General features: G+C 41.0%; 8 protein-coding genes across 13 annotated transcripts in view; 2 read left to right on the top strand and 6 right to left on the bottom strand.

Moving 5' to 3' along the window:
- The window catches only part of LOC117569322 (uncharacterized), a 191,158-nt gene that overhangs the window by 90,672 nt on the left and 75,050 nt on the right, over positions 1-25,436 (top strand). The gene's annotated exons all lie outside the window — the stretch shown is intronic.
- Positions 391-2,175, bottom strand: LOC117568300 (uncharacterized). Its single transcript, XM_034248833.2, has 2 exons — positions 1,821-2,175; positions 391-1,463 (listed from the first exon to the last, which is right to left on the bottom strand). The coding sequence occupies exon 2, from the start codon at positions 1,386-1,388 to the stop codon at positions 453-455; it is 936 nt and encodes a 311-aa protein (XP_034104724.1). The 5' UTR covers positions 1,389-1,463; positions 1,821-2,175; the 3' UTR covers positions 391-452.
- LOC117570107 (uncharacterized) lies at positions 3,155-6,297 on the bottom strand. 6 transcript variants are annotated; one of them, XM_034251566.2, is made up of 3 exons: positions 5,840-6,297; positions 5,652-5,762; positions 3,155-5,588 (listed from the first exon to the last, which is right to left on the bottom strand). In XM_034251566.2, the coding sequence occupies exons 2-3, from the start codon at positions 5,718-5,720 to the stop codon at positions 3,957-3,959; spliced, it is 1,701 nt and encodes a 566-aa protein (XP_034107457.1). In that variant the 5' UTR covers positions 5,721-5,762; positions 5,840-6,297; the 3' UTR covers positions 3,155-3,956. The 6 variants fall into 6 exon arrangements, with proteins under 6 accessions (XP_034107457.1, XP_051861844.1, XP_051861842.1 ...); XM_052005884.1 differs by having other exon boundaries at positions 3,155-5,582; XM_052005882.1 differs by having other exon boundaries at positions 3,155-5,594; positions 5,836-6,296.
- Positions 6,718-9,038, bottom strand: LOC117570957 (retinoid-inducible serine carboxypeptidase). The gene is made up of 4 exons (XM_034252892.2): positions 8,893-9,038; positions 7,391-8,179; positions 7,146-7,331; positions 6,718-7,082 (listed from the first exon to the last, which is right to left on the bottom strand). Exons 1-4 carry the CDS (start codon positions 8,963-8,965, stop codon positions 6,787-6,789), a joined length of 1,344 nt encoding a protein of 447 aa, XP_034108783.1. The 5' UTR covers positions 8,966-9,038; the 3' UTR covers positions 6,718-6,786.
- Positions 10,211-12,221, bottom strand: LOC117569537 (retinoid-inducible serine carboxypeptidase). The gene is made up of 4 exons (XM_034250740.2): positions 12,061-12,221; positions 11,214-11,999; positions 10,634-10,819; positions 10,211-10,565 (listed from the first exon to the last, which is right to left on the bottom strand). The coding sequence occupies exons 1-4, from the start codon at positions 12,119-12,121 to the stop codon at positions 10,270-10,272; spliced, it is 1,329 nt and encodes a 442-aa protein (XP_034106631.1). The 5' UTR covers positions 12,122-12,221; the 3' UTR covers positions 10,211-10,269.
- On the top strand, positions 12,302-13,266 carry LOC117569539 (ras-related protein Rab-11A). Its single transcript, XM_034250742.2, has 2 exons — positions 12,302-12,588; positions 12,648-13,266. Exons 1-2 carry the CDS (start codon positions 12,409-12,411, stop codon positions 13,101-13,103), a joined length of 636 nt encoding a protein of 211 aa, XP_034106633.1. The 5' UTR covers positions 12,302-12,408; the 3' UTR covers positions 13,104-13,266.
- Positions 13,362-15,097, bottom strand: LOC117569538 (vesicle transport through interaction with t-SNAREs homolog 1A). Its single transcript, XM_034250741.2, has 3 exons — positions 14,903-15,097; positions 14,461-14,850; positions 13,362-13,807 (listed from the first exon to the last, which is right to left on the bottom strand). Exons 1-3 carry the CDS (start codon positions 14,991-14,993, stop codon positions 13,590-13,592), a joined length of 699 nt encoding a protein of 232 aa, XP_034106632.1. The 5' UTR covers positions 14,994-15,097; the 3' UTR covers positions 13,362-13,589.
- LOC117571352 (mediator of RNA polymerase II transcription subunit 29) lies at positions 15,562-24,404 on the bottom strand. The gene is given in 3 exon segments (XM_034253461.2): positions 15,562-15,619; positions 15,622-17,290; positions 23,918-24,404. Coding segments are annotated over 2 exon segments (1,611 nt in total). The 5' UTR covers positions 17,189-17,290; positions 23,918-24,404; the 3' UTR covers positions 15,562-15,575.

The raw sequence follows: 25,436 nt of genomic DNA, 5'->3' as shown, positions 1-25,436 counted from the left end.
ATAATTCGACTCATATTTACAGCAAACATTCACATTGTGCACTTATTTTTGAAATAAATTTCAATTTTTAGAGTGGATTTATTTTCATGCACTTATTTTTAAAATAAAATCTAAATTTGAGTCTACTTTTATTTTCATTCAAGCAATTTTCTTGGAGTGTAAGTACTAAAATTGCCACTGCAGCAAAATACAAATTGAATTTTGAATTATTTAGTAACGTACAACAAATTCAAATTGCGATATCAGCTGTGAGAGTACACAATTAATCGACCGACCGCCACACAGCCAATGAACAGAAAGTGTAACCAGTTGGCAGTTATGTTAGCATATTTCGGTATATTTTTCAATGGCCATCCATATCCATAGTTTTGGTCACACTGTCAGTCTTGTATTTAATTTGTCGTTATATTTATTAGTTATTTACATTTGTAGTTCATAGAGTACAACAAGTCTTAAACATTATTAACCACAGTAGTGCGATCGCCACGATTAACCCGCAAGTTGCCCATACAGCCTTCAAAGAGAATATCGGCAATAGCTTTCCTCGCCAGAATTCGTTGCGTCGGCGCCATCTCCTCATATTGAATGGCCCAGGACTTCGCTAATGCTTCGGAGGCTTCACTGAGAATGGGAGACGTCCCGTCTGTTTGAAGACCCTTCATTGCAGTCGTTGCCGGTGTAGTTGAGCCATTTGGCTCGCCAATATCTGGGATACTCGAATTGACGTTATCCATCTTAACATCATCGTTGTGACCTTGCCTATTCACTTCCATCGACGGATCACTATCAAATATTTCAATCTTTGGGCTGATTAGCATGCTCTCATCGAAAGCTGTTGGCATTGTGTCGCGATTGGTGGTGGCAGGTGCTAAGAATGCCGTTGGCGTTGTGTCCAGTGGATCCAAATTACTCTGCAGGTGCTGGAGGAAGGATAAGCTCGACTCGGGAACCTCTGAAGATGAATGTGAACCAACGTCTGCCTTTAAATCGTGAGGTGTATCCTGCTTATTCCACAGTCTCGACCTTTTAGATCTGTGCTGAAAAGACTCTTGGGTCTGCAGGAAACTCATGTTCTCGTAGAACCACAATGTGGGCTTGCACAGATTCGGATGCAATCCCAGTTCTTGCTGTTTCCAAATCCGCATCTGTTCTCGTCTGTAATTTGTGCGAAAAATGTTGATCCGTCGACCGACATCGGCTTTTGTGGCATTTGGTTCAATTTCTTTGAGCTTTGTCTGAAGAATCTCATATGATTCATTCCTTAATTCCTTGTTTCTATAGTCCAAATTGTGCACATTCCACAGCTCGGGCATCTGTTCGTAGAGTTTCAAAAATTCGCACCAAAATAACCGCTTACCGGCATTGAAGCGATCCGGCAACGCCGCCATTTCACCCACAGCCAGAAAATCTGTTGAAAATAACAGTGCTCTGTTAGCTTCCAATTCACTCAGACTGTGCCCAAACTATAAACAAAAAGATGATTTTAATATTACATACAAAGTATAAACAAATTTAATACATAAATCATATTTCCAATGTAACCAAAAATGTGTTTTTAGACTTGTGAAAAAACAGGAATGAGAAGATGTTTAAAATATCGCGCCATTTTACTCATGTTTTGGAATATCATAGAAGTGTGACCAGCTGACGACTTTTGGCATTCTCTATATTAGTATATTTCACGTATATTTCAGAAATGACATTTGTGACCACTTGTGTGTTAAATAAAACAGCTTTAGGAAAGCTCTTTTATTTTGGGAATAAACAAAGTCTCTTTCATGCAATATTTAAATATTTGATTGGTAATGTTAATGGCTTACAGATAACGATGTTTTCCTTGAAATAACGCGTACATACGTACGTATGCTTGAACGACCTTCCCGGGGCAGCGCCAATCACAGACTGACGGTGACGTTGGATGTGCGACGCTGAGAGCGTTGCTTGTTGTCGATTGATTGATTGATTAGCTCATGTCGATGCGCTTAGCTGTATGTGTGTGTATGTACAGGCATACTTTCGAGTTTACTTCTATGTATGTGTGTTTGTGTATGTATATAGTTTTTGTTTGCGTTTTGGGTAAATTCTTGCCATCAATCAACATGCGCTCATTCTTTAATTGCGTGCGTGAACAAGAGTAAGTGTGTGTGTGTGTGTGCCTGTGTATATATGTACATATGCTTTTGTTCGCACTTATAGAAGAACCTAATTATTATAGCAAATAAAAAATTTAATGCAAATTTTAAAATTGTTTTTTTTTTATAAACACATTTTTTATGACAACTGGGAGGACTTAACCATGCCTTTGCTGCATAGCCACCCTGTGGACGTTTGGTCAGTCGCCTGCTTAATGACAGTCGCGTTTTTATATACGCACACACATACAAACACACACTGCAAGTGAATCATGTGTTGGTGAACAGCTGTTTATATGCGATGCGGAGAGCGAACAGGCTAAGTTTTGCGCTAAGGGCAGACATGCGCATCAAAACAACCAACAAACCGACTGATTTACATGACTATATAAAGTCAAATTATGCCTTGCCTAATTATGTCACAATCCATCATGCGTGTAATTGAGCGTACAAGCTTATATTTCTATCATAAGAAGTATTTGTATCATAAGAAGTGTGCATACAAAGTTCACTTTTATACAACTCTGTTAATTGCTTGAGCAGCATTCTTGTAATTCTGTTAATGGCATGCACAGCTCTGTAATCTAACATTTGTTTTGAATAATTCGCTGCAGTCACCCTGTGCGCCAGTTACGTGCATCACCACCCACCGCACACACACAGACACATGCCATGAGTTTAGCGACCTTTGCCAGTGTTGGTGAGCACAGAGAGCGCAAGAACATGTGAGAGCACAAAAAGTACTTTCCGAGAGTGAGAGAGAAAAAGAGAGGCGGCGGCGGCGTTGTCGACAAAACGGCCACCAGCTAAGGGCAGACATGCGCACTGCGACGACGACGCCAACATCGCATGTAGAGTATGTGAGTGTGTGTGTGTGTAATTGTTGTTGGGCCAAGGTACACATATGCATATGAGTAGCTGACTCCGGTTATCTCGCCACAATTGTAATAACAACAACAACAACAACAATGACAACACTTTCCGCATACATTAGCAATTGAATGACACGTGTGTGTGTGTGTGTATGTTTTTATGTGATTTAGTTGCTATATTTTTGGTTTAAATGTATTTGGTACGTGTACAAAGTAAAAACAAAAAACAATTAAAATATTCACGTTATTGCTAATGATTGATTTCATCTTCAAGATGTGCTTAGATAGTTTAGTTGCTAATTTATATATATAAAATATGTTTTTGTATCTAATAGATACATTTCTATGTTCAATTGTTTCTCTGTTTAAATTAAGATACTATTTGCATAAGTATCTCATTCTAGATACTTTCTATATCCCACAGTTATGTTACTTTTGTATCTTCAACTCTTCTCCATCTTGTGATTATCTTAAGATGCAGATTCTTTTGTATCTTCAACTCTTTCTATTCATTGCAGATTATTTCTATATCCACCAGATATTTTTGTATCTTCGACTCTTTTTACATGTTCTAAGATACTATCTGCTTTTAATAGAAAAGTATCTCATTCTAGATACTTTCCATATCCGTCAGATACTTTTGTATCTTCAACTCTTTCTCCATGTCCTGTGTATCTTCAACTCTTTTTACATATTGTTTTTCTTAAGATACTATCTGCTTTCAATAGATAAGTATCTCATTCTAGATACTTTCTACATCCAACAGATACTTTTGTATCTTCAACTCTTTCTATTCATTGCAGATTCTTACTATATCCACCAGCTACTTTTGTGTCTTCAACTCTTTCTCCATGTCCTGTTTATCTCAAGATACTATCTGCTTTCAATGGATAAGTATCTCATTCTAGATACTTTCCGTATCCGTCAGATACTTTTGTATCTTTGACTCTTTCTATTCATCTGCCAGCTCTCGCATGACTTCATCGGCTCGCGTGATGAGCCCAATGAGGCGATAGTTCTCCCTGGAGAGTGCGAACTCCTCCAGTCGCTTCAGGTACTTGCGTGCCTCTGAACAGCTGATGATTGTCGATGATGATTGCTCTCCGTTGTTGTTGTCATCGTGTCGTTGCCGCTTCGCTGGCGGCGTCGCTGTTGCTGTCGGAAGTGGCGATTGCCTTGGGGCTTTGGTTAGCGTCGGCATGGGCGGAAGTATTGTCATCGGGGGCGTGGCATATTCCAAGCTGCGCAATGCACGCGTTTGCTCAATGTATTGCTGTTCCACATCCGCATTGCCAGCGAGAATTTCGACCAATGAATTGACACTCGATCGCCCCCCGTTGTCGCCCTCCTCATCCTCCTCCCCATCGAGCAGCTCACCATCGCTGTCCAGCTCCTGCTTGATGCGCACCAAAGGTTCCTGCTCCGCTTCCTCCTCGACTGGCTTCTCCTCCTGCTGTTGCTGTTGTGGTTGTTGTTGTGGTTGCTCCTCTTCATCCTTGGGCTCCGTTTTGATCTCCTGCTTAATGTCCAGCATGGGCGGCGGCATTCCCGCCTTGGGCGTCGCCGTCGTCGATGTTGTCGGCGCCGTCAACGGACGTTGTGTGATGCTCTGGGCCAAAGTTGCCAGCGGTATGATGGTCATGGTCTGTGCTCCGCCAGCAGCGGCGGCTGCTCCCGGTGGCAGAATGGGCGTGGCCAGCAGCACCTTCTGCGATGTGCCGGGGGGAACTTGTGGCAACCGCATCAGCTGCGGCAGCGGTTGGAGCACACGCGTCTGTTGCAGTTCACTGATCGTGGGTTTAACATCTTGTTCTTCCTCATCGGTCAGATCACCGCCCCCATCCACATCCACATCCTGCTCATCATCATCGTCGTCGTCGTTGTGACTGCTGCCACTTATGGTGGCCAGACTCAAGTCGCCATCTTCCTCCTCGTCATCCTGATCCTCGTGCTCCTGCTGCGCTGCAGCCGGCGTGCACTCGGACATCACATCCTTGGCTATGTCATTGATCTGCACCGAATGCGATTGCGTGTAGCCAATCTTGAGGAGCTTGGTGTCATTGTGCTGTATGTTGTATGTGGCACGAAACTTGTCGCACCATTCCTGATGCGGAAAGAAGTTGTTCAGACCCATAAAGCTCTTAAATTGCAGCGCCATCTTCTGAATGAGACCGTCAGAGATGATGAAATCCTTGTAGTACATCATGCGACGTATCCAATCGTAGACAGCTTTACCCAGCATCGATACTCGGACCACTTTCAACTCCTGCGTCTTGGCATCCTGACTGCGTCGTGTGCGTTGCTCCCACGCCCTCAGGATCTCCTCCTTTTGCTGCACAATCCGTTTGATCTGATCCGGACTGCAGTTGAACATGCGTCCCACATGTTTGTAGACGGGTTGACGATCGTATTCACGCAATGCGGCCACTTTTTCATTCAAGGCCAAGACATTCTTGCGTTTGATGCGATTATCAAATGCCACTTTCTCTGTCGCTGGCAACGTTGGCGTCGCAGTCGTCGTCGCAGTTGGCGTCGCTGCTTTGCTTGCTGCTTTCGCCTCTGCTTCTGTCTGTTGCTGCTGCTGCTGCTGCTGTGATTAAGTGTTGATTAAATACGAGAGCTATTTAAATACAATTCTCTTATTTACCTTTTGCTTATCGTTCGCCTTTTGAGCCTTTTGCTCCTTCTGTTGCTTGCGTTTGTCGCGCACACGCATTGCTTTTTAATAACTGTTTGTGTGTGTGTTTAAAAAATGCACCTGAAAGTTTAAAAAAATACATCAACATCAAATTCATGCATTGTTCTTATTGTTGTTTTTCTGTTGCGCTCACTCACCCTGTGTTCTTGTTGCTGCTGCACTCGTTCTCTCTCGCTCGCTCTCACACACACCGCATAGTCGCGTGCATACACATGTATTTTTGGCCTGCCTACGTATGTATGCGTGTGTGTGTGTGTGTGTCCGTGTGCGATGTGCTACGATTATGCGCGTTGACAGCAACTAAACGTCGCCCAGTTGCTGACTTTTTTCTATTCTGTTTTTATTTTTCATTCGCTTTTGCATGCACTTTACCTTGTTGTTGTTATGGCTGTTGCTGATTTGTTAATGCATATTTATAATAATTACACTGCACAATTAGACACGCATTCACACGTACATACACGTGTGCGATTTTTTCAAAATGTTTTTGATTCCACCGACTAGCGCACCGAACGACGTACAATATAAAAATAGCTGTCCCACCCGCTGCCAGCGGCTGCTGTTTTCATTCTGTTTTTTTTTTCGTTGCTTTTTTTGTTTTCAGTTTTCTGTGAGCGCGAATGCGCACTGAGAGCACTTTTCTGCGCCGGCGGAGAGCTTGTGATAAGCGCAAGCAGCGCGCAACTTTAACATGTGTGTGTCTCAGTCTATGACTCTGAGTGTGTGTGTGTGTGTGTATGTGAGTGAGTGCTTGTGCTGCTTTAGCAGATAATAGCAGATGACGGCGACACACACACACACAAACACAAACAAAGTTGAACATTTTGCAAGGCCGTTACACGGAGACAGGGTAGTTCGATTTCGTTGTGTGGTCTCACTTGCGCTCTCTCGCTCTCTCCACCCCACTGCGCATGCGAGAACTTTACAGTTATTGGAACGAAACTGCGATTTGCTTTCGTTCGATCGCCATTTTTGGAAAAGTCAAAAGATGAAATTGCAACGTACAACTGTTGAGTATATTTACATATGTATGTACATACATATATTTATTTGCATTACATATTTATGTGTACATAAATATTATTTAGCCGTAGTTGGTGTAATAGCGCAGAATGTGGGACATGGCTTGAGGATTATCAGCTGGAACCATGTGACCAGAGCGATTAATCCAGAACATGCTGAAGTTGCCTGCAGTCTTCTCGTATCCCTCGAGCACACCATCCACATTGATGCCCACACGTGGAGTAGCCAAATATTCGGTCCTATTGATCCACTGCATGTCAGCAATAAAATTGACGGTGCCGGGCGTGGCGCAAATCAGATCCAAGCCACCCGAAAATACGCCCACTTTCAGTGTAGTGTTGTTCAAAAGTTCCTCAACTAAACAGCCAAAGCACAGTTAATTTGCATATTCGATTTCGATAACATTTTCGATAACCTTACCAATGTGCACAACTGGCTTCATGAAGTCGCCCATCTGCGCTGAGAAGGTGGCGCCACTCTGCGCTCCCCAACCAACGCCAGTGGTGATGTTCAAGGCTGCGGTGACTGGACCCGTCATCAGATCCGACAGCATCTGATCGCGATTCTCATCGATGTCGAAGTGCACCAAAGTGCGAATCATGCGTTCTACAAAACATAATTCACAGTTATCGATATGTCATTAATCGATCAGCACACAGACTTACCTTCGGGCGTCAACAAAGCCATCTGCCTCGAGTAGGCATCGCCGCGTGTAGGAGTCTCCACATTGTAGAAATCCACACCCTTCGATTCACGCAACACAACCGATTGCGTCAAACTCCATTGCATCGTCGCCAAAGTCCAAAGGCCCCTGTCCACGTAATTCTTGGTCCTCAAGGCAGCCGACTCGATGCTATCGTGTCCATTTTGATCCACAATGCCCATCTGCAGCAGGAAAGGTGCCCAGGCGAGCACCGAATCAATGGGAGATGTCCAGGGATCACCCAAAGCCACAGATTTCAGATTGCTCTCAATCTCCTTGCGTTCTATGGCATAGTAAAGCTCTAGAGCAAATTCTGGAGACATTTTTCCGCCATAGCTTTCGCAAAAGATGTGCAGAGGAACGGTTTTGAATTCCGGATGCAGAGCATAGAAACCCTTCATGAACTCAACCAAGTCCAAGGCGATTTCCTTGTTTGTTGTCGTATAATAGGCAGAGCTATCCACATAGCTGAAGCCTGAACCAACGGGATTGTCAATAAAAAGGACATTCATGTCCTTCACCCAGGTCCATTCCCGAGGAACGCCCTCCAGTGTCAAGGGACCCAATTCCTCAAAGTTGCCATAGCCGGTGGACGAAGCTCCTGGTCCTCCCTGCAGCCAAATGGCAAGTGGACGTTGTGTGTAGCTGGTCACATTGGCGGTGGTGTAGTACAGCCAATAGAACATGTGAGCTCCGGTGCGCACATCCACAAAGCCCCAATCCTGATCACCAGGACCGTAACCTTCACGAGCTGTGAGGGAGAAAGAGATTTAGAACAAATCGTTGGAAGAAATGGGAACAATTTGAAAAGCTGCAGTTCAGTCAACTCGCTGATACTCATTTTAAGATAAGGAATTACTTCTAGAACAACTTACGATCGTCATGAAATTTTCAGAAACAGTTTAAAATGAGGTTACCCTCATATTCATAACTTAAAAATTATATTGAGCGTTGGATTTGTGTATAAATTGTTGGTCTTCTTAAAGAGCGTAGTTAAAATGGAATTCTAAATTCGTTTATTAGTAAAGTTACAAAGTTTGATATCACTCGCCTCTGATATATAGATGTTTACATAGTCGGATAGCAAGAGGAACTAATAACCCAATAACAATACAATATGTTACTCTTCATAAGGAGATATTTCCTTCACTTTAGATTGCTTATACATTTAAGTTTACCACTAATTTATAATGCCCTACGACTAACAGGTATAATGAGCCTCTTCAGATCTAATTAATAGATTCGCTTTCTGATGAATTCAGAAGCAGAAGGGCTATCAATAGTGCCGATAAGATAACAATCTCAGCGGCTAATGTAACTTTGCTTTACTTGGAAATGATTTCAATTTAGACTTTACGTTCATTAACACCTGTTTGGCATACTCAAGTGGTTCTTCTTTCTTCGCTCAAGCCCAGCATGTTGTCTGGCTGTCAAATTGAGGTCAGCTTCAAACACTTCACTCACCATTCACAGCACCAAAGCCGCCAGCGATCGCGATCGCGAAGAGCGCCAGAAACACGGTTAAAAGACGACTCATTTTGCACTATTTGTGTGTTCACCCAGGTCGTCTGCACACCTTCGAGTTTGGCGAACGTCTGAGCAGTGATCGAGTTACTATTGAAGAGGTAAGCAAAGTGGTTGCTCGACAAAGAATTTCTAATCTAATAATATAGTAAGTAAGTAAGTGCTTATGATGTGGGACGATCCCCATTGATCGCTCTTGTCTTCGGGTGTTTACAATCTTTGATGGCGTCGACGCGTGACAATCTTAAGTCATAAGTTCGATGTCATTTTCGATTTTCGATTAGTACTTATCATTTAATATTACTTAATACTTTCGTCACAGAAAGTATTTTCATAATGATTCGATAATAGTTTGGTTTAATTTGTCAGTTATAATTGGCATTGATTTCTTTGTTATGATAAACAAAAATATTACACACTTCTAAATATAATAATATTATATTAAATTTAATATGATTAAAAGCCAAAATTTACTTTAACTATATGGGATTATTCATATAAAACAAAAATAGAAAAATTCAAATTTAAAAACTAACTTCATAATATCAATATTTTTAAAATATTTCTTATCGGGTTCGGCTGAATATAATGCAAATTCTTGCTTATACAATTATTTGTATTTTTTCATAATTGATGTTTTAAATTTCTAATACAAATTTATGAAGTATTAGCTGAGTTTTTAGCAAGCCCCTGCCTCAAAATTTAAGTGTCTTAAAAAGGTTATTCTATGTTCTATGTTTTCTTTATTTTGTTCATTATGGAACTATACAGTTTATTTATTATTACAGCATATGCCGGAAACTAAAATTGCGAATACATTAAAACCACATTTACGAACTTGTGTTAAAATATAGATAGTGTTAAGCTCCCACTTGCCATTAAAAGTATAATTATGTATTTAAGACATTGTATTTTAAGTTTCGCTATAGCTTTAGAAGTCTTTTCTTAGACAGTCTTAAATTATTTTATGGCAATGATTGTGCAAATTCGTAATGGGAAATATTCCTCAACTATCAGTTGTCAAACTGTGTGTCTAGAAAATGAAAAGACTCTCTGTTAATCCACATAATTATTTACGATCCTTCGATTTCGAATTCGACGCGTGACAGAGTTGAGATGATAAGTTTGTTTAGTATTTATTTCTGTCACTTTCCACCAATACTTATCACTTTCATAAATTTCAACTAAGACACTTGATAATTAACTTTATGCGGTTACGTTTGCTTCTTATCACGACGACCTTCATTTTGCTTTCAGTTGTAAAACGAGAAATTCGATGTAATTGTTCAGATTTTATTGGCTTTATTACTGGTCGCTTTAACCAAAGTTGGTTAGACTGCGCAAAACATGGCTCATACCAGCTGGATTATCAGCTGGAGCCATGTGACCGGATCTATTGATCCAGAACATGGTAAAGTTGCCTCCGGTCTTCTCATAACCTTCCAGCACACGATCCACATTGATTCCTGTACGCGGGGCAGCCAAGTACTCGTTTCTTCTGGTCCAGTTGAGCTTGTCTATCCAGTTGACGGTGCCGGGAGTGGAACAGATCAGATCCAAGCCACCCGAGAAGACGGCCACTTGCAACGGTGTCTTGTCCAGCAGCTCGTTAACTACAATCAAATTATTCAGTTTATTACACAAAGCAATAAAGAAAAATACCGTTGAATAATTAACATACCAATGTGGATCACGGGCTTCATAAAGTCAGTGCGATGAATATCAAAGACAGCTCCGCTCTGCGAATCCCACTTGACGTGATCGGGAATGCCCAAGGTTTCGGCCACTGGACCACGCAATAGATCCTCGGCAATCTGATCGAGATCCTCATCAAAGTCCAACTTCACCAAGGTGCGATACATGCGATCTGTGAAATGTTTATAACATGATTAAATCAGACACTATAAATTAGAAATCTTTACAATTTTGGAATAAAGGAAAGTTAAAATTTAGATATTTTAATAACATTATTAAATCTTAGTGATTTAAATTTTGAATTTTTAAATAAAATTACGATGTTTTTGTAATTTCATAGATCTAATTATTATTTTTACGCAAAAAATATGTAATTTGAAATAAATAACTTTTGAAACCTCAAGAATATTTACTGTTTTCGAATGATATTTTTTTTGATTTGGTCAAAATGGAAGAAATAAACTATTATAAAATCTGCTAAAATTTATCTCTTTTTCTAAATATAACATTAAGTCGGTTAAATAATTATAATGTTTGATGAATTGCTTATAGATAAATAGACTTACCCGCAGCAGGATAAAGCGAGCGCCTCTGGTAAGCATCTCCCCTGGTCAATTTCAGCACATTGTAGAAATCCACACCTTTGCTGGCCTTCAGCACCTCCCATTGGGTGTTGCCCCACTGAGTTGTAGCCTGAGCCCAGCGTTCGTTTTCCACCAGTTCGGCTGTAAAATTGGCTGCCTTCATTATTTGATCATGGCCATCGTGATCGATTATGCCCAATTGCAGCAGGAATGGTGCCCACGACAGCACCGAATCAATGGGCGACGTCCAAGGATCACCCAAAGATACGGAGGTCAAATTGCTCTTGATCTCCTTGCGTTGTATGGCATAGTAGAGTTCCAGAGCAAATTCGGGTGCCATTTTGCCACCATAGCTTTCGCTAAAGATGTGCAGCGGAACTGTTTCGAATTCCGGATGCTTAGCATAGAAACCCTTCATTAGTTCCACCAAATCACTGGCGATTTCCTGATTGGTAGCCGTCAAATAAGCATTGTTATCCACATAGCTGTAGCCAGCGCCCACGGGATTGTCAATGAACAGCACGTTCATGTCCTTGACCCAAGTCCAGTTGCGATAGTTGCCGTACAAATCAACGGGACCAAACTCATCAAAGTTTCCATAGCGGATGGAGGAGGCTCCAGGTCCACCTTGAAGCCAAATGGCAAGAGGACGTTCAACGTAGTTGGTCACATTCGCTGTGGTGTAGTATAGCCAATAGAACATGTGAGCACCTGGACGCACATCTATGTAGCCCCAATCCTGTTCACCTGGTCCATAGCCCGGTTTGCCTATTATCGATAATAATTTGAAATTACACTGGTTAACCAACAATTTCCACTTTTCACTTGCCTTGTGTTAAGGCCGCACATAGCGTTAGAATTATGGCCAACGAACGAATTGCAGCTGCCATCTTCCGTCTAAGCCAACAGTCGATTGTGCTTTGGCTGCTGACGCAATGTTCAACTCTAATTTAACGGCAAAGCTTATCAGCTGTTGATAGTGTTCAAAATCGATAGCACGCACTTGACAGCGCCGTGTTATCGCTAATCGTGTTATCGAAACCTTAGCAGTGGCAACCTCGCGGCAAACAGCTGTTTTGCATATTGAGTGTTGTGGTGTTATTTCTTTGTGTCTGGAGCAGCAGCAGCTGCGTAGTTGCGAATTAATTTAATTACATTATTAGAACAAATCACAGCCATGGCAACGGTGCGAACACCCAAGCAAAAAGTCATTCTCTGCGGTGACTATGGTGTGGGCAAGAGCTCCTTGTTCCGCCGCTTTACGAACAACACTTTTGTGACTGAAACCGACCGCAAATCCACGCTGGGATTGGATCACATTGATCGCGAATACAACGTGGGCGACAAGCAACTGAAGGTGTGTATTATGGTGATTATTAGAAGTAGAAACATAATTTATATATATACATTTGACAGCTGCAATTGTGGGACACTGGCGGCATGGAGCGTGTGGCATCTGTGACTTCGTCGTATTATAAATTTGCCGAGGCTGCCATACTGGTCTTTGCCCTGGACAATGCTGCTTCCTTTCACTCGCTGTCGCAGCACTTGCTGGACATTGTCACATTCGCCGAGAATGCCAAGATATTTATCTGTGGCAATAAGAGCGATCTGGAGGGAAGGGAACCCGAAGTCAGCGACGAGGATATGGAAGCATTTTGTGAGCAGTGTCATTCGTTAATCAGTGCCACATACAAGACATCGTGTCGAAGTGGCGAGGGTATCGAGGACATGTTCCAGGACATTGCACGCCAGCTGGTCACTGCGAATCGCTCCAAAATGGAATTGCAAGCTCTGGAGCAGCAAAGCTTCCAAATTGATAAGGCCCTGGAAGCGGAGCACCATGAGGAAGCCGGCTCTTGCAGTTGCTAGCAGTTGGGGAACATTGAGTTTGGCTAAACTGGCGTTTTTCATCCCCAGCTGAACTCAATGTACTTTCACAAATTTGTATATTTTGTTTTGCTTTAAGTTGTATTTATTATATTGTATAATATGATTTTTCTGTCGAATTTATAACTAAAATACGTCCAAAATACGTCATTATTGATATTGTTAATATTTATGCGCCAACGAACAATGATTTGATATAAACATTCATTAACATCAACATTTATAATATTAATCGAATAGGGCGTAAGTCATAGTTTAAATTTAAGTATAGTAGTTACTTTATATGTAGGATGCTACAAACATTTTCAATATACAAGTACATACATACATAATAATGTTTAGACAACTCGCAAATGGACAAAACTAAATGCTAAAACGAAAAATAAATAAACAATTTGCTAAATCCAGGAATGTGGGCAACGCGACATTTGCAAAATTTACAACTTATATAATGTAATCTAATCCAGACTATGACGTGGCCGCCGATGTGCTGGGTGCAAATGTTAAGTAGAGGCTGACTCCGACAGCAACCACAAAGCAAACGCCCACGCCATAGAGGACGACCTTTTCGCGCAGTGCGCGCAGCATCATTGTGTTGAGGGTGCGGGAGGCGCGTCCCAGTTCCGCATTCGTTTCCCTCAGACGAGCGCGTGCGCCTTGCAGCGTCTCGCGTTGATGATGCAAATCTGACAAGTGCAGAAGCAATAAAATTATTATAATAAAACGTAGGCCAGAAAAGCTGCAAGTGAGTGTACTCGACTGGAAAACACCCGCTAGCCATTTATGAGGAGTTAAGACTTTTAAATTAGGGCCTAAGAGCAAAAGAACTGAACTGTTTTGTAAAGGCTTTACATACTTGTTTTAAATAGTAATTATAATTTAAGGATTTTGAGCAGTACTGCATTAAATCTTCTCCAAATTAAAGCATAGCTTTCAGCTGTGAGTTAATGATTCTGTCAGTACAGAGAATTTTTGAACCCACAAAATTGAGCAAAACATTTTCTTAGTAAAAAAAACTTCATGTAGCTTTTTTTACAAACTCAAAACATTCTGAACAATGTTATGGAATATTAAGTAAACTAGCTATTATATTACTTCAATATTTGAAGTCAGATTTTTGTTGTAAATGAGTCTCTAAGTAGAAGTATTGTCACTAAAAGTCGTGACTCTAATCACAAGTCTCAGAGATTTAGATTCAGTAACACAAGCGGACAGACAGACGGACGGATGCGCCAAACTTAACTCGTCAATGAAATAAAAGAGCTTTACAGCTTCACAGCTGCTTTCCCTTGGCTTTACCACTTATCTAGCGTGTCTAAGAATCACTCGTAAGTCTTACCATTGAGCACCTGGGCACCCAAAGCCTCAGTTTCCAGTGCGACGCGATATCCTTCAGTGAGCCGATTGCCGGTGCGCTCAATGCGCTCGGAATTGTCGAGCAGCCGTTGTCGCTGATCGTTGCTAATGGACACATCCTCATAATAGTCACTGCCACCTAAATCCAATGTAGTGTAGGCGGCATTCGACTGCTGAGAGCGCGCCTTGTCCTTGGTTTGCTTGTATTCCGTTTGCAGGCGCTTCAATTCGGCTTGGGCCACTTGCAGTTTGCCATTGAAGCTGCTGCGTTGAGCGGGATTCAGTTCCCGCACCTCCAGACCCATTTGCTCCAGCAGCTCCTGCGCCTCCGATAGACTGCCATCGATTTTGTTACACAGCTCATTGCGTTCACCTGGATTAATTTCAACTCAAACTTAATTTGCAAAAATTTTCAGTTAACTCACTTGCACTTTGTTGTTGCAGTCGACCAATGTGTGCCGTTATTTCAGCAATCAGCGCTGCATACTGCTGTTCGTATTGCTCTAGCAGCGACATTATTTATTTATTTATTTTACTATAAATACTTTTATTTCTTTTGTGTAATTTGTGCTTAGTTTTTGGTTGCAGCTGTTTTGTTTATCTTTTCACAGTCAGCAATTTGCCATTCACAGCCCACAGCAACAGTGTTGTGTAATAAGCGCAGCAATGGCGTTGCCAGATTGGCGCATGCATTAAATAGTTACCGTTGTGGTTCTGTTTTTTTTTACTGAAAATACGTTACTTATTTTCGTTGTCCATTAAAATATATGAAATAAGTTTATTAGTTCACTGCCTTTTAAATGAATACTTAACTGCTTAACAAATATAGTTAATAAGGCAACAGTTTTAAGAGCTGGGATTATGGAGAACAAAGAATAATTCCCATTTCCGTTGTTTCCCTTCCCAAGTAAAAAACCGTTATTTTCAAATAAATTATAATTTTTATTTTAATCTCATAGTTGAAAACGAAATGGCCACAGTTACTTAAATTAATGGAAAGACAAATTAATAATACTAGTTCAGTAATTGGCTAATTTCATATGTACACTGTTCATCACATTTGTGTTTTGTTTTATTTTGTAGATATATTATTTAAATTTAACCCTCAATAAGCGTGGACTTGTCGCCCTTGCGCAGCACCACTCCAGCTGCGACAGCAAGCCAATGGCACGGAAGTTCTCCTTGAAGAGCACAAAATCCTCCAGTGGCTTCAAGTACTCCAAAGCCTGAGTGTAGCTGTCCAGCTCTTTGAGAACATGGGCCAATGCATTTGCTCCTCCTGCATCTGGTTCCGGTGACGATGTGTGTCCATTTGTTTGACTGCTAATCTTCTTGGGCGATGCTGGCACAGATGCTGGCGATGTGACTGTTGCGGGCGGACTTATGGCTTTAATGGAGAGCACTGGCGTTGATTTGCCGCTGCTGGTGCAATCGATTGTTGTCTTGGGAGCATTCTCCTTGCTGCTGGCGCTGTCACGTCCACTCACACCTCCATTGCTATTATTATTCTGCTCCTTGGGACTCGGCGTGCGTTGTTGTTGCTGATGTTCCAGTTGCGTGGATTCGGCCAACGGCGGCGGCGATTCGCGCACATTGTTGATTTCCTGCACTTCATCGTCGACGGCAGCTGCTGGTGATTCTAGCTTGGGTCGCTTGGCCAGCTGCACAGGTCGGAAGGGACTGACGGGCTGTTGCAACGCATTGGGCGGCAGCTGAGGTTGGAAGGGTTCGCGGGGTTGTGAACCGGGCACCGGGAATTGCGCCTGCAACTGTTGCTGCTGTTGTTGCATCTGCTGCTGCAGCTGACGCTCGAAGTAGAAATCGTTGAGGCTGCTGAAGCCAGCGTGAGGATGCGGATGAGGATGTGGATGAGGCAGCCCATGTCCTGGAAAAGGCGGCCAGGCGGCATTCATTGGATGCTGTTGTTGTTGCTGCTGCTGTTGCAAGTGTTGCTGCTGCAACGCGTAATGTTGCTGCTGCTGCTGCTCCTGATAGCTCTGCTCTTTAATGTCCATGCTGTCGTCATCCTCCTCGTATTCGCCATACTGCTGCATATAGTTCATGTATTGCTCCGGCATCTCCTCCAGCTTTGCCACACGCTCTGCGCTCGCTGGTGGGAATAAATGCTGCAAGTCCTGCACAATATCCGGTATCCAGAGCGATGTGCCCATCGGCTTCAACTGATTGGTGGCCAGCTTCTGAGCGAATCCCTGCAGATGCGTCTCCCGAAAGCGATTCAGCCAACGATTGTCCGCTATAAACGATGTGCTGCCGATCACTTGGCGTGTATTCTCCGCCTTATCCTTGATCATGCCGTGCGTGATGCTTCCACGCAGCTGAGGATTGATGTTGGCACGCACCAGCCACTCATAGACGACGGCATTGATGTACGCACATTTGCGACTCCGTTCGATCTCCTCCACCATTGCCTGTTGCTCCACAGCCTCCAGATTCGAGGGCACTTCCAGACGCAACGTGGGCAACGCATTCGACTGTAGACGGCGGCCTCCCAGCACACTGGGATCAAAGTGCAACGCACAGACGACTGGCTTCTTGAAGGGAATGATGCGACGCAGCGAGGCGTGGCACGCCTCCTTCCAGAGTTTGTGAAACGGATTGTCGGGGCGAGGGAAGGCGAAGAACTGCATGCTGGGGTGTTGCCGCGAGTTTGAGAGGCATCCAATGATGCAGCAGCGCCGTATGGTCGGCATCACAACTGAATTATTAACGCCCCGAATTGTAGCTCAAGTCCTGTTGGCGTTGCAAAGCGAACGCCAAAACCGTTTAGAACATAAACAATAAAATAAAGACAACTGCAAGTAGAGAACATAAAAAATGGATTATTAGTTAGAGTTATTGGACAAATTTAAAATTTAAATTTAAAAAAGGAGCCCAATACTTGTATTTGCGTATCATGCTTGGCCAAGTTGCCGAATTGACTGTTTCTTCTTTGTTTGTTTTTGCTTTGAATTTCGCTACGTTTAACAGGTGGCCATCTGGCAACGCTTTACGCAACAAGTGATGAGTGTCATTCTAACGAATGCATAGATAAATGCATAATTTAAATAAAAGTGATTTGTGCGTATTTATTGTTGTTTAAATTAATAACAATTATTAGAAAAGTTTAATTAACGTGGTGGAGAGAACACTATTTTATATATGTACATATGTATACAAAATAGTCTTCTTCTTTTTATGTTTGCTTTCACTGTCGTTGTCCTTGGCTTTCCTTCGAATTCCGCCGCATTTTTCAGCCTAATGTCTGGCAACTCAGGCTAGCGCAACAAGTGCTCAGTACAATTTTGGCGGTTGCGTTGCAATTTTCACTTGCAATTTCGAATTAAAATTAACGTGTCCCGCGCGTCTTTTTTTTTTGGTTTTGTTTTAGTTAATTTATATTGGCATATATAGCCTGTGTTTGTGCTGTGATTTGTGCTCAAAATTGCTAAGCTATTGAATATAGCAAAAATTAGTGCGTGTTGCTCTATTTTTTTATAGCTTGTGTGTGTAAAATGTAATGCTCCATTTTTAAATGAACGCGTCGTCCTGTGCATGTTTTTTGTTGTTTTTTTTTTTAAGTTTATTTATGTTGGCACAAATGTGTTATATTTGTGATGTGATTTGTGTTCAAAATTGTTAAGCTATTGAATATAGCAAAAATTAGTGCTTGGTACTCCAATTCTTTGTGTGTGTTAGTGTGTGTGTAAAAAGTGGCGCTTCATATATGTAAATGAGTATTCCTTATTTGGAATGCAAAGAAGTCTATGTCCAATAGTAAAAGGTAAGTTGCTAATTGATTAATGTCGTTAATGTTTATAAAAGGTTAAGTTATAGAGCTAGTCAAATGTAGATAAGTTTTAAAATTTGTTCATTGTCCGTTACTTGTGAATTTAGTTGCATTACAATTTTCTGCAGTCCGGCAACTCTCATGCTAATAGCAACAAGTGTTTTGCTCAGAACACCAATTAGGTTAATAAATTGCCGGCACTTGGATCTAAATTTATAATATATATGTACGATTTGCAGTATTACCCTATGTTTTAAGTTAAGATTTACTATTAATTTGTTAATTACGTGTCGTGTTGAAAGGACATTTTTCCATTTGTCGTTCCATAAACACCCTGTGATTTACACATATACATGTACATATCTACATGTATGTAAGTATGTAGGTAATACATAGATCAGTGTGTACATTTAAAAAATTGAACAAAATTGCCTATCGCAATGTGTACATATATTAATTTGAAGTGCAAAGCAGCCTTTAGGCAGCGCATTCAAAATGGCGTCTATCGATAACGATCTTTAATATTCTGTCTTTCGTCTTTTGCTTTGAACTTTGCCGCTGCCTTTGCTATTGGCAACAAGTGTTTACAATTTCGCTGAAGATTTTTCTCAAACGCACAAATTTAATCAAAATGCAATGCGCGACTTGAACGAAAAAAATGGGGGTTTTAATCAAATATGTATGAGCATAAATAAGTATTGCTTTAAAGGCGTAATTTGTAAATCTAATTGATGCTTTAAAGCTGCCGCCACTTGAAAGGTTGTGTGTAAGAGAGAACGCAAGCATAAGACTATTTAAGAATTTTAGAGTGAACTTTAAGTTTAAGAATTTCAATAATCTCTTTGCGAAAATGTAAAAGTTTTGAATATAAAGAAAAAAAAAGAAACTTGTTTGTTTCAAAAACTTTTCGTGCATCGAAATCAAACTATGCAAAACTGTTCGAAAGTAACAAATAAGTCAAGCTATGAGTAACAAACAACTTTAATAATTATAAACCATACAAGGTATAAATTACAAGTTCTATACTTATACGGGGGACTCACGAGAAACACGTGTAATTAAAAATCTTGTTTTTCAATATCTAGATGACTAAGATCAAACTTCCCCATCAGGACAAAAATCAATGATGAAATTATATAGAAATCTATGAGCAAGCATTTCGAGAGTCAGCGTTTTTTTAGGGCCCCGACCAAATAAATGACGCATAATATTGAACGAGTATTTCGATTATAGATTATATACCTCAATGTATTGCATCTGTGTTTATAATAGCTTTGACCTCGGTCTTTGGAAAAATACCATCACACACATACACATACACACACACGCACGCACGGAAGAGATACACATTTATATGATGGGTACTTCAGAAAGTTGGAATTATAGCGAGCGAGCGTCATATGCTCGCTATAAGATACAGAGCTACAAATGAATCAAACACACACACACATACACATACAGCGAAGACTCACACAATTATATACTTATAAAACTGTTGATAAATTTCGAAGCGCTCGAGCTGAGCCAACGATGCGTACGCCTTCAGAAATCGATACGTTTTCCAGTCCCAGTCCACAGCCCCCCAAAACCAGAACCAGTCGGATGTCGAACGCTCCATTATGGGAGCACCCAAGCTCCCATACCCATATCTGTGACGCACACATACACAGACAATAAAGAAATCGAAAGAGCAAAAGAGATAGGAGACAGCGAGAGCAAGAGCGACAGAGCGATACAGCTAAAGATACAAATATGTTATATACAGATAGCTCCGATGCTGCTTCGGTTGTTGCTAGCAGCAGCATCAGCACTTGACTAAAGTGAACGACTTGGCCATGCCTTCGCCGCCTCCGCCTCCGCCTTTGCCTCCTCCAGATTGAGGGTAATACTCTGCTGAGTCATTGCTCGGAGTCTGGCCGATGGATGGTATCGAGCAACCCACCTGACTGACTAACTTGACTGACTCACCTCAGAGAGCGCCAGCCGGTCTTTTGGATTAATTTAGCAAAAATACAGAAACAAAATCAAATAAAATAAAAACGCGGTGTAAGATGACTTAATACCTAAAGCAATGTCCGTTTTCTCTTGAAAAATCGGTTGCAAGATTGCGACTTTACGTACAAACTGGAATCGAATCGAGTCGTGTTACCAATCCCTTCTGCCCCCGCTTCCTCCGTTTTACACAGTAGGTCATTAGCTGCTATCTCTTGGCTGTGTGTTGGCATGGATTTACGGAATTGGGTTTTATCTTTCAGTTTGGCATGTCAGCCGAGCTTAGGGGTTGCTTCTCCTCCCAGCTGTTTCATTTTACTTTTGGCATAAAACTTTGTCTTTCTCTCTCTGTGTGTGTGTGTGTGTGTGTGTCGGAAACTTGCTTGGCAGCAAAAGTTTCATAGCCCAAAAAACCCTTCCAACACACAACGCATCTTGAAGATACTCGCAGCCCAGCGCGCACCTTGACATAAAACGAAACGAAGCATTTCAACTTCGTCTATGCTTCGTGTTCATCCACACGCACACACACACACACAGAGACATTTAGAGGGACGGACAGACAGACAGACGGAGAAACTTGTAGTCGAGTGCACTACACCATCAATTCCAATTCAAATCTCCCCTGACTGACTTGCTTTATAAATGGTTTTATATTTCCTTTTATGTCGTCGCTCAGCTCTATCTCTATATACATTGGGATGGCAATCGTAGCTCGGGCTCCCGAGTCTCGGTCTCCATCTCGGTCTCTGTCTCGGAAATGTTGTTGGGTTGTATTTTAGTATGAGGAATATACACATCTTTCAGTTCAGTTCAGCTCAGCTCAGCACAGCTCAGTTCAGTTGAGTTCAGTTCATCTCAGTTCAGCTCACAGTTGAGCGTTTACGCTGGCTATGCTCTGTCTTGCTCTGCTCTGCTCTGCTCTGCTTTATTTTTGCTTTTGCCTTCTTTTGCCATTGCCTTTCTTTCCCTAATATCGATTGGCACTTTATCTTAATCGCCTCGAGTCGTCGTCAGTCGTCAGGCGTCTCCCTCGAAGTCTGCCCTTCCCTCCAATAAACATATACCATATATATATATATAGATATTTATATAGAGTCACCCTACTTGGCGGCTGCTGCTGCTTTTGGTTGCCTTGGGATTGCGACTTCGTGAAATTTTCGTGCATCGTCATCATCATCATCATCATCATCGTTATCTTCATCTTGCCTCCAGTCTCAGTCTCAGCCTCAGCCTCAGTCTCAGTCCCAACCACAGTCTTAGGCGCCTTAGTCTTTGTCGTTGAGGTTCCCCCTTTTTATTTGTGTATAGTATCTTGATATCTCCCTATCTCGGCACATATATCTTCCATGTGTCTATGCCTATTGTTTAACTAGTTCTTGTTTCTGGTTTTTTACCTACAATTCGTACAACTTTGTCTCGATTCGAATTCAAGTATGACATGCATTAACATTCCCCAGTTTCAATTTCTGTTCCAATTTCAATTCCAGTTCCAGTTTCCTCTCTATTTTATCTGCTGTGTGCCTCTTCCACTCTTCTGGCATCTTTCGCGATTCTCAGGCAGTCTTTATTATCTTTCAAGATTGATTTTCCTCTATAGCTCAAGTTATTTATGTCGCATCCGTTAATCGTGTATTCGTTTTGACCTTTGCCGTCCATGTTTTAGGTTTGTTTGGACATCCAGTTGGATTTTCGTTGAATTTTCTATTATTAAACGAGGGTGAATCGTGCAGTAAATAGGATTTTCTTGGCATTTCTATTTTTTTTAATACACTAATCAAACGTTAGTCTTTTCTGCAATTTGCGGTGGTGGATTGACGACAGCTATTTATCTTTATGTCTATGGAGACGAGGGTGGCTTAAGATATATTTCTGTATGATTTATGATGAACAGACATAATTGATTGGTTCTTAGACATTCTTTTGGGGGTTGCTTTAGATGCGTTTAGTTATCCATAAATTTAAAATTTACCTTATTCTTTGATGTTTATATTATTATTTAACTAAGGGATGATCAAATAGCTGTCTAAAATCGTTTTTTTATTTTCTTTCAAATTTTAAATTTTAACAAGCAAGCTGCAGTCTTCTTGACTGTAATAGACCCTTTGTCTTTAAGTCTTAAAATGTTTATTGTATTTTTTAAAAGTTTTAATTTTAATACCTATGAAATAAAAATTCTGTGTCCCTGAATATTTGAGTGTTCTTTGCCATTTTTAGAACTTGGCGGATATTTTGGAATTGTGACAAATATATCAAATATTTAAAATAATTTTTTTTCAGGTTGTTGTTCTATGAATAATGTTGCTAATTCAGAATAAATACACTTTAAGTAGTCTGATATGTTTCCTGTTAAGTACTTTTTAATTTATACATATTTAATAGACCCTTTTTTACATTTGAAGAAAGGGTCTTAAAAAGTTTATACTCATAATATTATTTAATATTCAATATATTTAGCTTTCTTACATCTAAAAGACTCACTTTTTCTAAAATTTTATTTATTGAAAGATTATGCGATTGTATTGTATATCAAAGTGCTAAAAACTAGCTAAATTATGGTTTCTGTGAAGTACATTTTGATTTCGATAAACTTAATAAACTATTTTTTCCTTTTTTTTTAAGAAAGGGTCTAAAAAACAAATACTTTTTTTAACGTACATTATTTAATATTCAATATATTGCTTTTTCTGCTCTAAAAGCAACTTTGTCTACAGTTTTATTTATACGATTGTATTGTATATCAAAAAGCTATAAAAAATGGCTAAATTATTAATGAATGAGCTTGACATTTTGGCATTAAACCTAGGAAAATTTTGCAAACAAGTTTAAGCATTTAAAATGAATGAGTTTGTATATTTATTAATGAATGTGTTTCGGTAAAATAATTCAAATTAAAGTTCTAATAATTTTTACCCGAAATGTTTATCCAGAACTCAGAACTCCAGAAGTTAAGCTCTCTAGAGATTGCTTACTTAATTTAATGAAGTTATCAAACCACCCTAGTCAATCAATGCTGTAGAATGTTATAGTCATTTATCAATCTGTAATTCTGCTGAATAATGCATCTTTGTTGTTCATCCCAACAATTTGAATTCCCCAAGGATTCACTTGACACTCTTGCCACTTGTTTAGTTCTCCTTCGATTGTGTAGTATATTGGAAAACAGTTTTGCACTCGGGACAATGTCAATGTCCTGTTGTCACAGGCAGTCAGGCATTCAGCCCAAAAACACAGTAACACAGTCACAGAAAATGGGGGGACCAGAAAAAGCAAAATAAAAACAATACACAAAGGCCGCAGCCAAAACAAAAAGGCAGTCGACGTCGACGTTCGCTGCCTCAGTCTCAGTCGCTGTCTCAGTCGCAGTCGACGTGCTGTCTGGCACATTCAAAACAAAAACAAAAGCACGCGGTGCCTGCAAACATTTTTTAAATAGCGGACAGACCGAAGAGAGACACACCAAGAAACCAACAAACAAACAAACAAACAAACACTTGCTGCTTGCCACCGCGTGTGGCGCATGCAAATAATGAAGCCGAAGCCGAAGCTGCGAAGGCGACAACGAAGCGGCGCTTTTTTAATTGCAAGCAAAACAAACACAACAACTAACGTCTCAAGACCCCGTTTTGTTTACATCACACATACGCAGCGTGGTACTCACTTTGTTTTATTTTTATTTTTTTTGGCAGAGTGTAAGCCGTATCCAGCACTCTTTGTTGTTGTTGTTGTTATTATATTTAAATGTCTATATAAGTTGTCTTGATTGAAATCAAATCGAAACGTATCGAAATGTTTGCTGTTCACCAAAATGCACGAATCGAATGCGATTAGAGATATGGAAAAAAAGAGAAGTCTGCGCTGCGAGAACCGCTTCGAACGAACGTTCAGCACAAAGTGAAATATACGAAACTAGCGACAACAGCGACAACAGCGTAGAGCCAAGCAAGCATCGAGCGACCGACGCGACCAACCAACCGACCCGACCGACTCGTTTTTCCCATCTATAGGAAATATTTAATCCCAAACAAGCCAAGCCAAACCAAACCAAAACCTAAAACCAACCGAGCAAGCAGCACAAGAGACCAGCCAAGGCGAATGTGAATGTGAATGCGGATGGATGTGTGGCAAGCAGGCAGGCAAGGCATGCGGCAAGGACGGGCAGAATACCTCTTGACGTCGACGTCAACGTCAACGTCGCAGCGAGCGTCGCCGCCAGCGTCAGACGTGTAAAGTAAATACGCTACTGAGACAATAACAAAGCGCACAAAAAACCGAACCGAACTCAACTGAACTGAACTGAACGGAACTGAACAGACTGTCAGGCAGTCAGGCAGTCACTTCGACAGTCAGTCAGTCAGCTTCACGAGGCACGAACAAAAAACCCGAAGTTCAACCGATGTTTGGGGTGTTTTTCACATCGACATCGTCATCGTCGTCGTCGTGTTTTGGGGGCCCTTCAGCTGTTGTGGCCCCCAAACCAAATTCCAGGCAGCGCTACTGCCTTTCATTCTCTGCTCGTTGTGCTTCGGGTTCGTGTATATATATATAATATATATATCGTATAGCGTAGTAGCGTGTGTTGCTCTGATTTGAGGACTAGGGAGACGTAACGCCCGCCAGACAAAAAGTACTTTTCTCTATTTTAATGCTACATGCCTGTGTGTGAGCGTATAAATCTGTATGTGTGTGTGTGTGATAATACTGCTTATATATCGTAAATATATTTTATATACGGCTTTATAGCCGTGTACATAAACCGACACACACACTCTCATACCATTTTAGGGTATTATTTACACTTTTTTATCGCCATGCGTCATATGTGTGGATTGAACCCTTATTGATTTTGCACTGGGCCGTTGAAAACTCATCCTTACCTTTCTCGACTCGACTCAGGTAACTCGACTCGCCGTTGAACTAGATGAAAATGAAAAACGATCTGCACCTTAGGCTATAGAATTCGATTGCCAGCTGACGGTTTTGCGTAATACTTTACGATCTTAGATCTCAGATAATTAGCACCGTCTCTCATATTGTACAAATATCAGAGCAACTACAACTACATTATATATGGCAAACAAAACGAGTTTTTTTGTTCATTTTTCGGCCCACGTTATTATCTTTTGCTCAGTTCCCAGGTCATTATTATATTTTGTACATATCCGTTGAGCGAAATGCCA

The sequence above is a fragment of the Drosophila albomicans genome, chromosome 3, assembly GCF_009650485.2.
Source record: "Drosophila albomicans strain 15112-1751.03 chromosome 3, ASM965048v2, whole genome shotgun sequence".
NCBI lineage: Eukaryota > Metazoa > Arthropoda > Insecta > Diptera > Drosophilidae > Drosophila > Drosophila albomicans.
The sequence above is the reverse complement of the archived record's forward strand: the minus strand, read 5'-3'. Positions and strand labels throughout refer to the sequence as shown.

What these genes read in the sequence shown, in the direction of transcription:
- LOC117568300 (XM_034248833.2), bottom strand. Translation starts at nt 1,388, where the DNA reads ATGGCGGCGTTGCCGGATCGCTTCAATGCCGGTAAGCGGTTATTTTGG.
- LOC117570107 (XM_052005882.1), bottom strand. Translation starts at nt 5,720, where the DNA reads ATGCGTGTGCGCGACAAACGCAAGCAACAGAAGGAGCAAAAGGCTCAA. An exon ending in AGGCGAACGATAAGCAAAAG is followed by an intron (nt 5,595 to 5,651) that starts GTAAATAAGAGA and finishes ACTTAATCACAG; the next exon opens with CAGCAGCAGCAGCAGCAACA.
- LOC117570957 (XM_034252892.2), bottom strand. Translation starts at nt 8,965, where the DNA reads ATGAGTCGTCTTTTAACCGTGTTTCTGGCGCTCTTCGCGATCGCGATC. An exon ending in CGGCTTTGGTGCTGTGAATG is followed by an intron (nt 8,180 to 8,892) that starts GTGAGTGAAGTG and finishes TCTCCCTCACAG; the next exon opens with CTCGTGAAGGTTACGGTCCT. An exon ending in GAAGCCAGTTGTGCACATTG is followed by an intron (nt 7,083 to 7,145) that starts GTAAGGTTATCG and finishes TTGGCTGTTTAG; the next exon opens with TTGAGGAACTTTTGAACAAC.
- LOC117569537 (XM_034250740.2), bottom strand. Translation starts at nt 12,121, where the DNA reads ATGGCAGCTGCAATTCGTTCGTTGGCCATAATTCTAACGCTATGTGCG. An exon ending in ATGTGCGGCCTTAACACAAG is followed by an intron (nt 12,000 to 12,060) that starts GCAAGTGAAAAG and finishes TATCGATAATAG; the next exon opens with GCAAACCGGGCTATGGACCA. An exon ending in CTCGCTTTATCCTGCTGCGG is followed by an intron (nt 10,820 to 11,213) that starts GTAAGTCTATTT and finishes AACATTTCACAG; the next exon opens with ATCGCATGTATCGCACCTTG.
- LOC117569539 (XM_034250742.2), top strand. Translation starts at nt 12,409, where the DNA reads ATGGCAACGGTGCGAACACCCAAGCAAAAAGTCATTCTCTGCGGTGAC. An exon ending in TGGGCGACAAGCAACTGAAG is followed by an intron (nt 12,589 to 12,647) that starts GTGTGTATTATG and finishes TACATTTGACAG; the next exon opens with CTGCAATTGTGGGACACTGG.
- LOC117569538 (XM_034250741.2), bottom strand. Translation starts at nt 14,993, where the DNA reads ATGTCGCTGCTAGAGCAATACGAACAGCAGTATGCAGCGCTGATTGCT. An exon ending in ACTGCAACAACAAAGTGCAA is followed by an intron (nt 14,851 to 14,902) that starts GTGAGTTAACTG and finishes AAATTAATCCAG; the next exon opens with GTGAACGCAATGAGCTGTGT. An exon ending in GGGTGCCCAGGTGCTCAATG is followed by an intron (nt 13,808 to 14,460) that starts GTAAGACTTACG and finishes TGCACTTGTCAG; the next exon opens with ATTTGCATCATCAACGCGAG.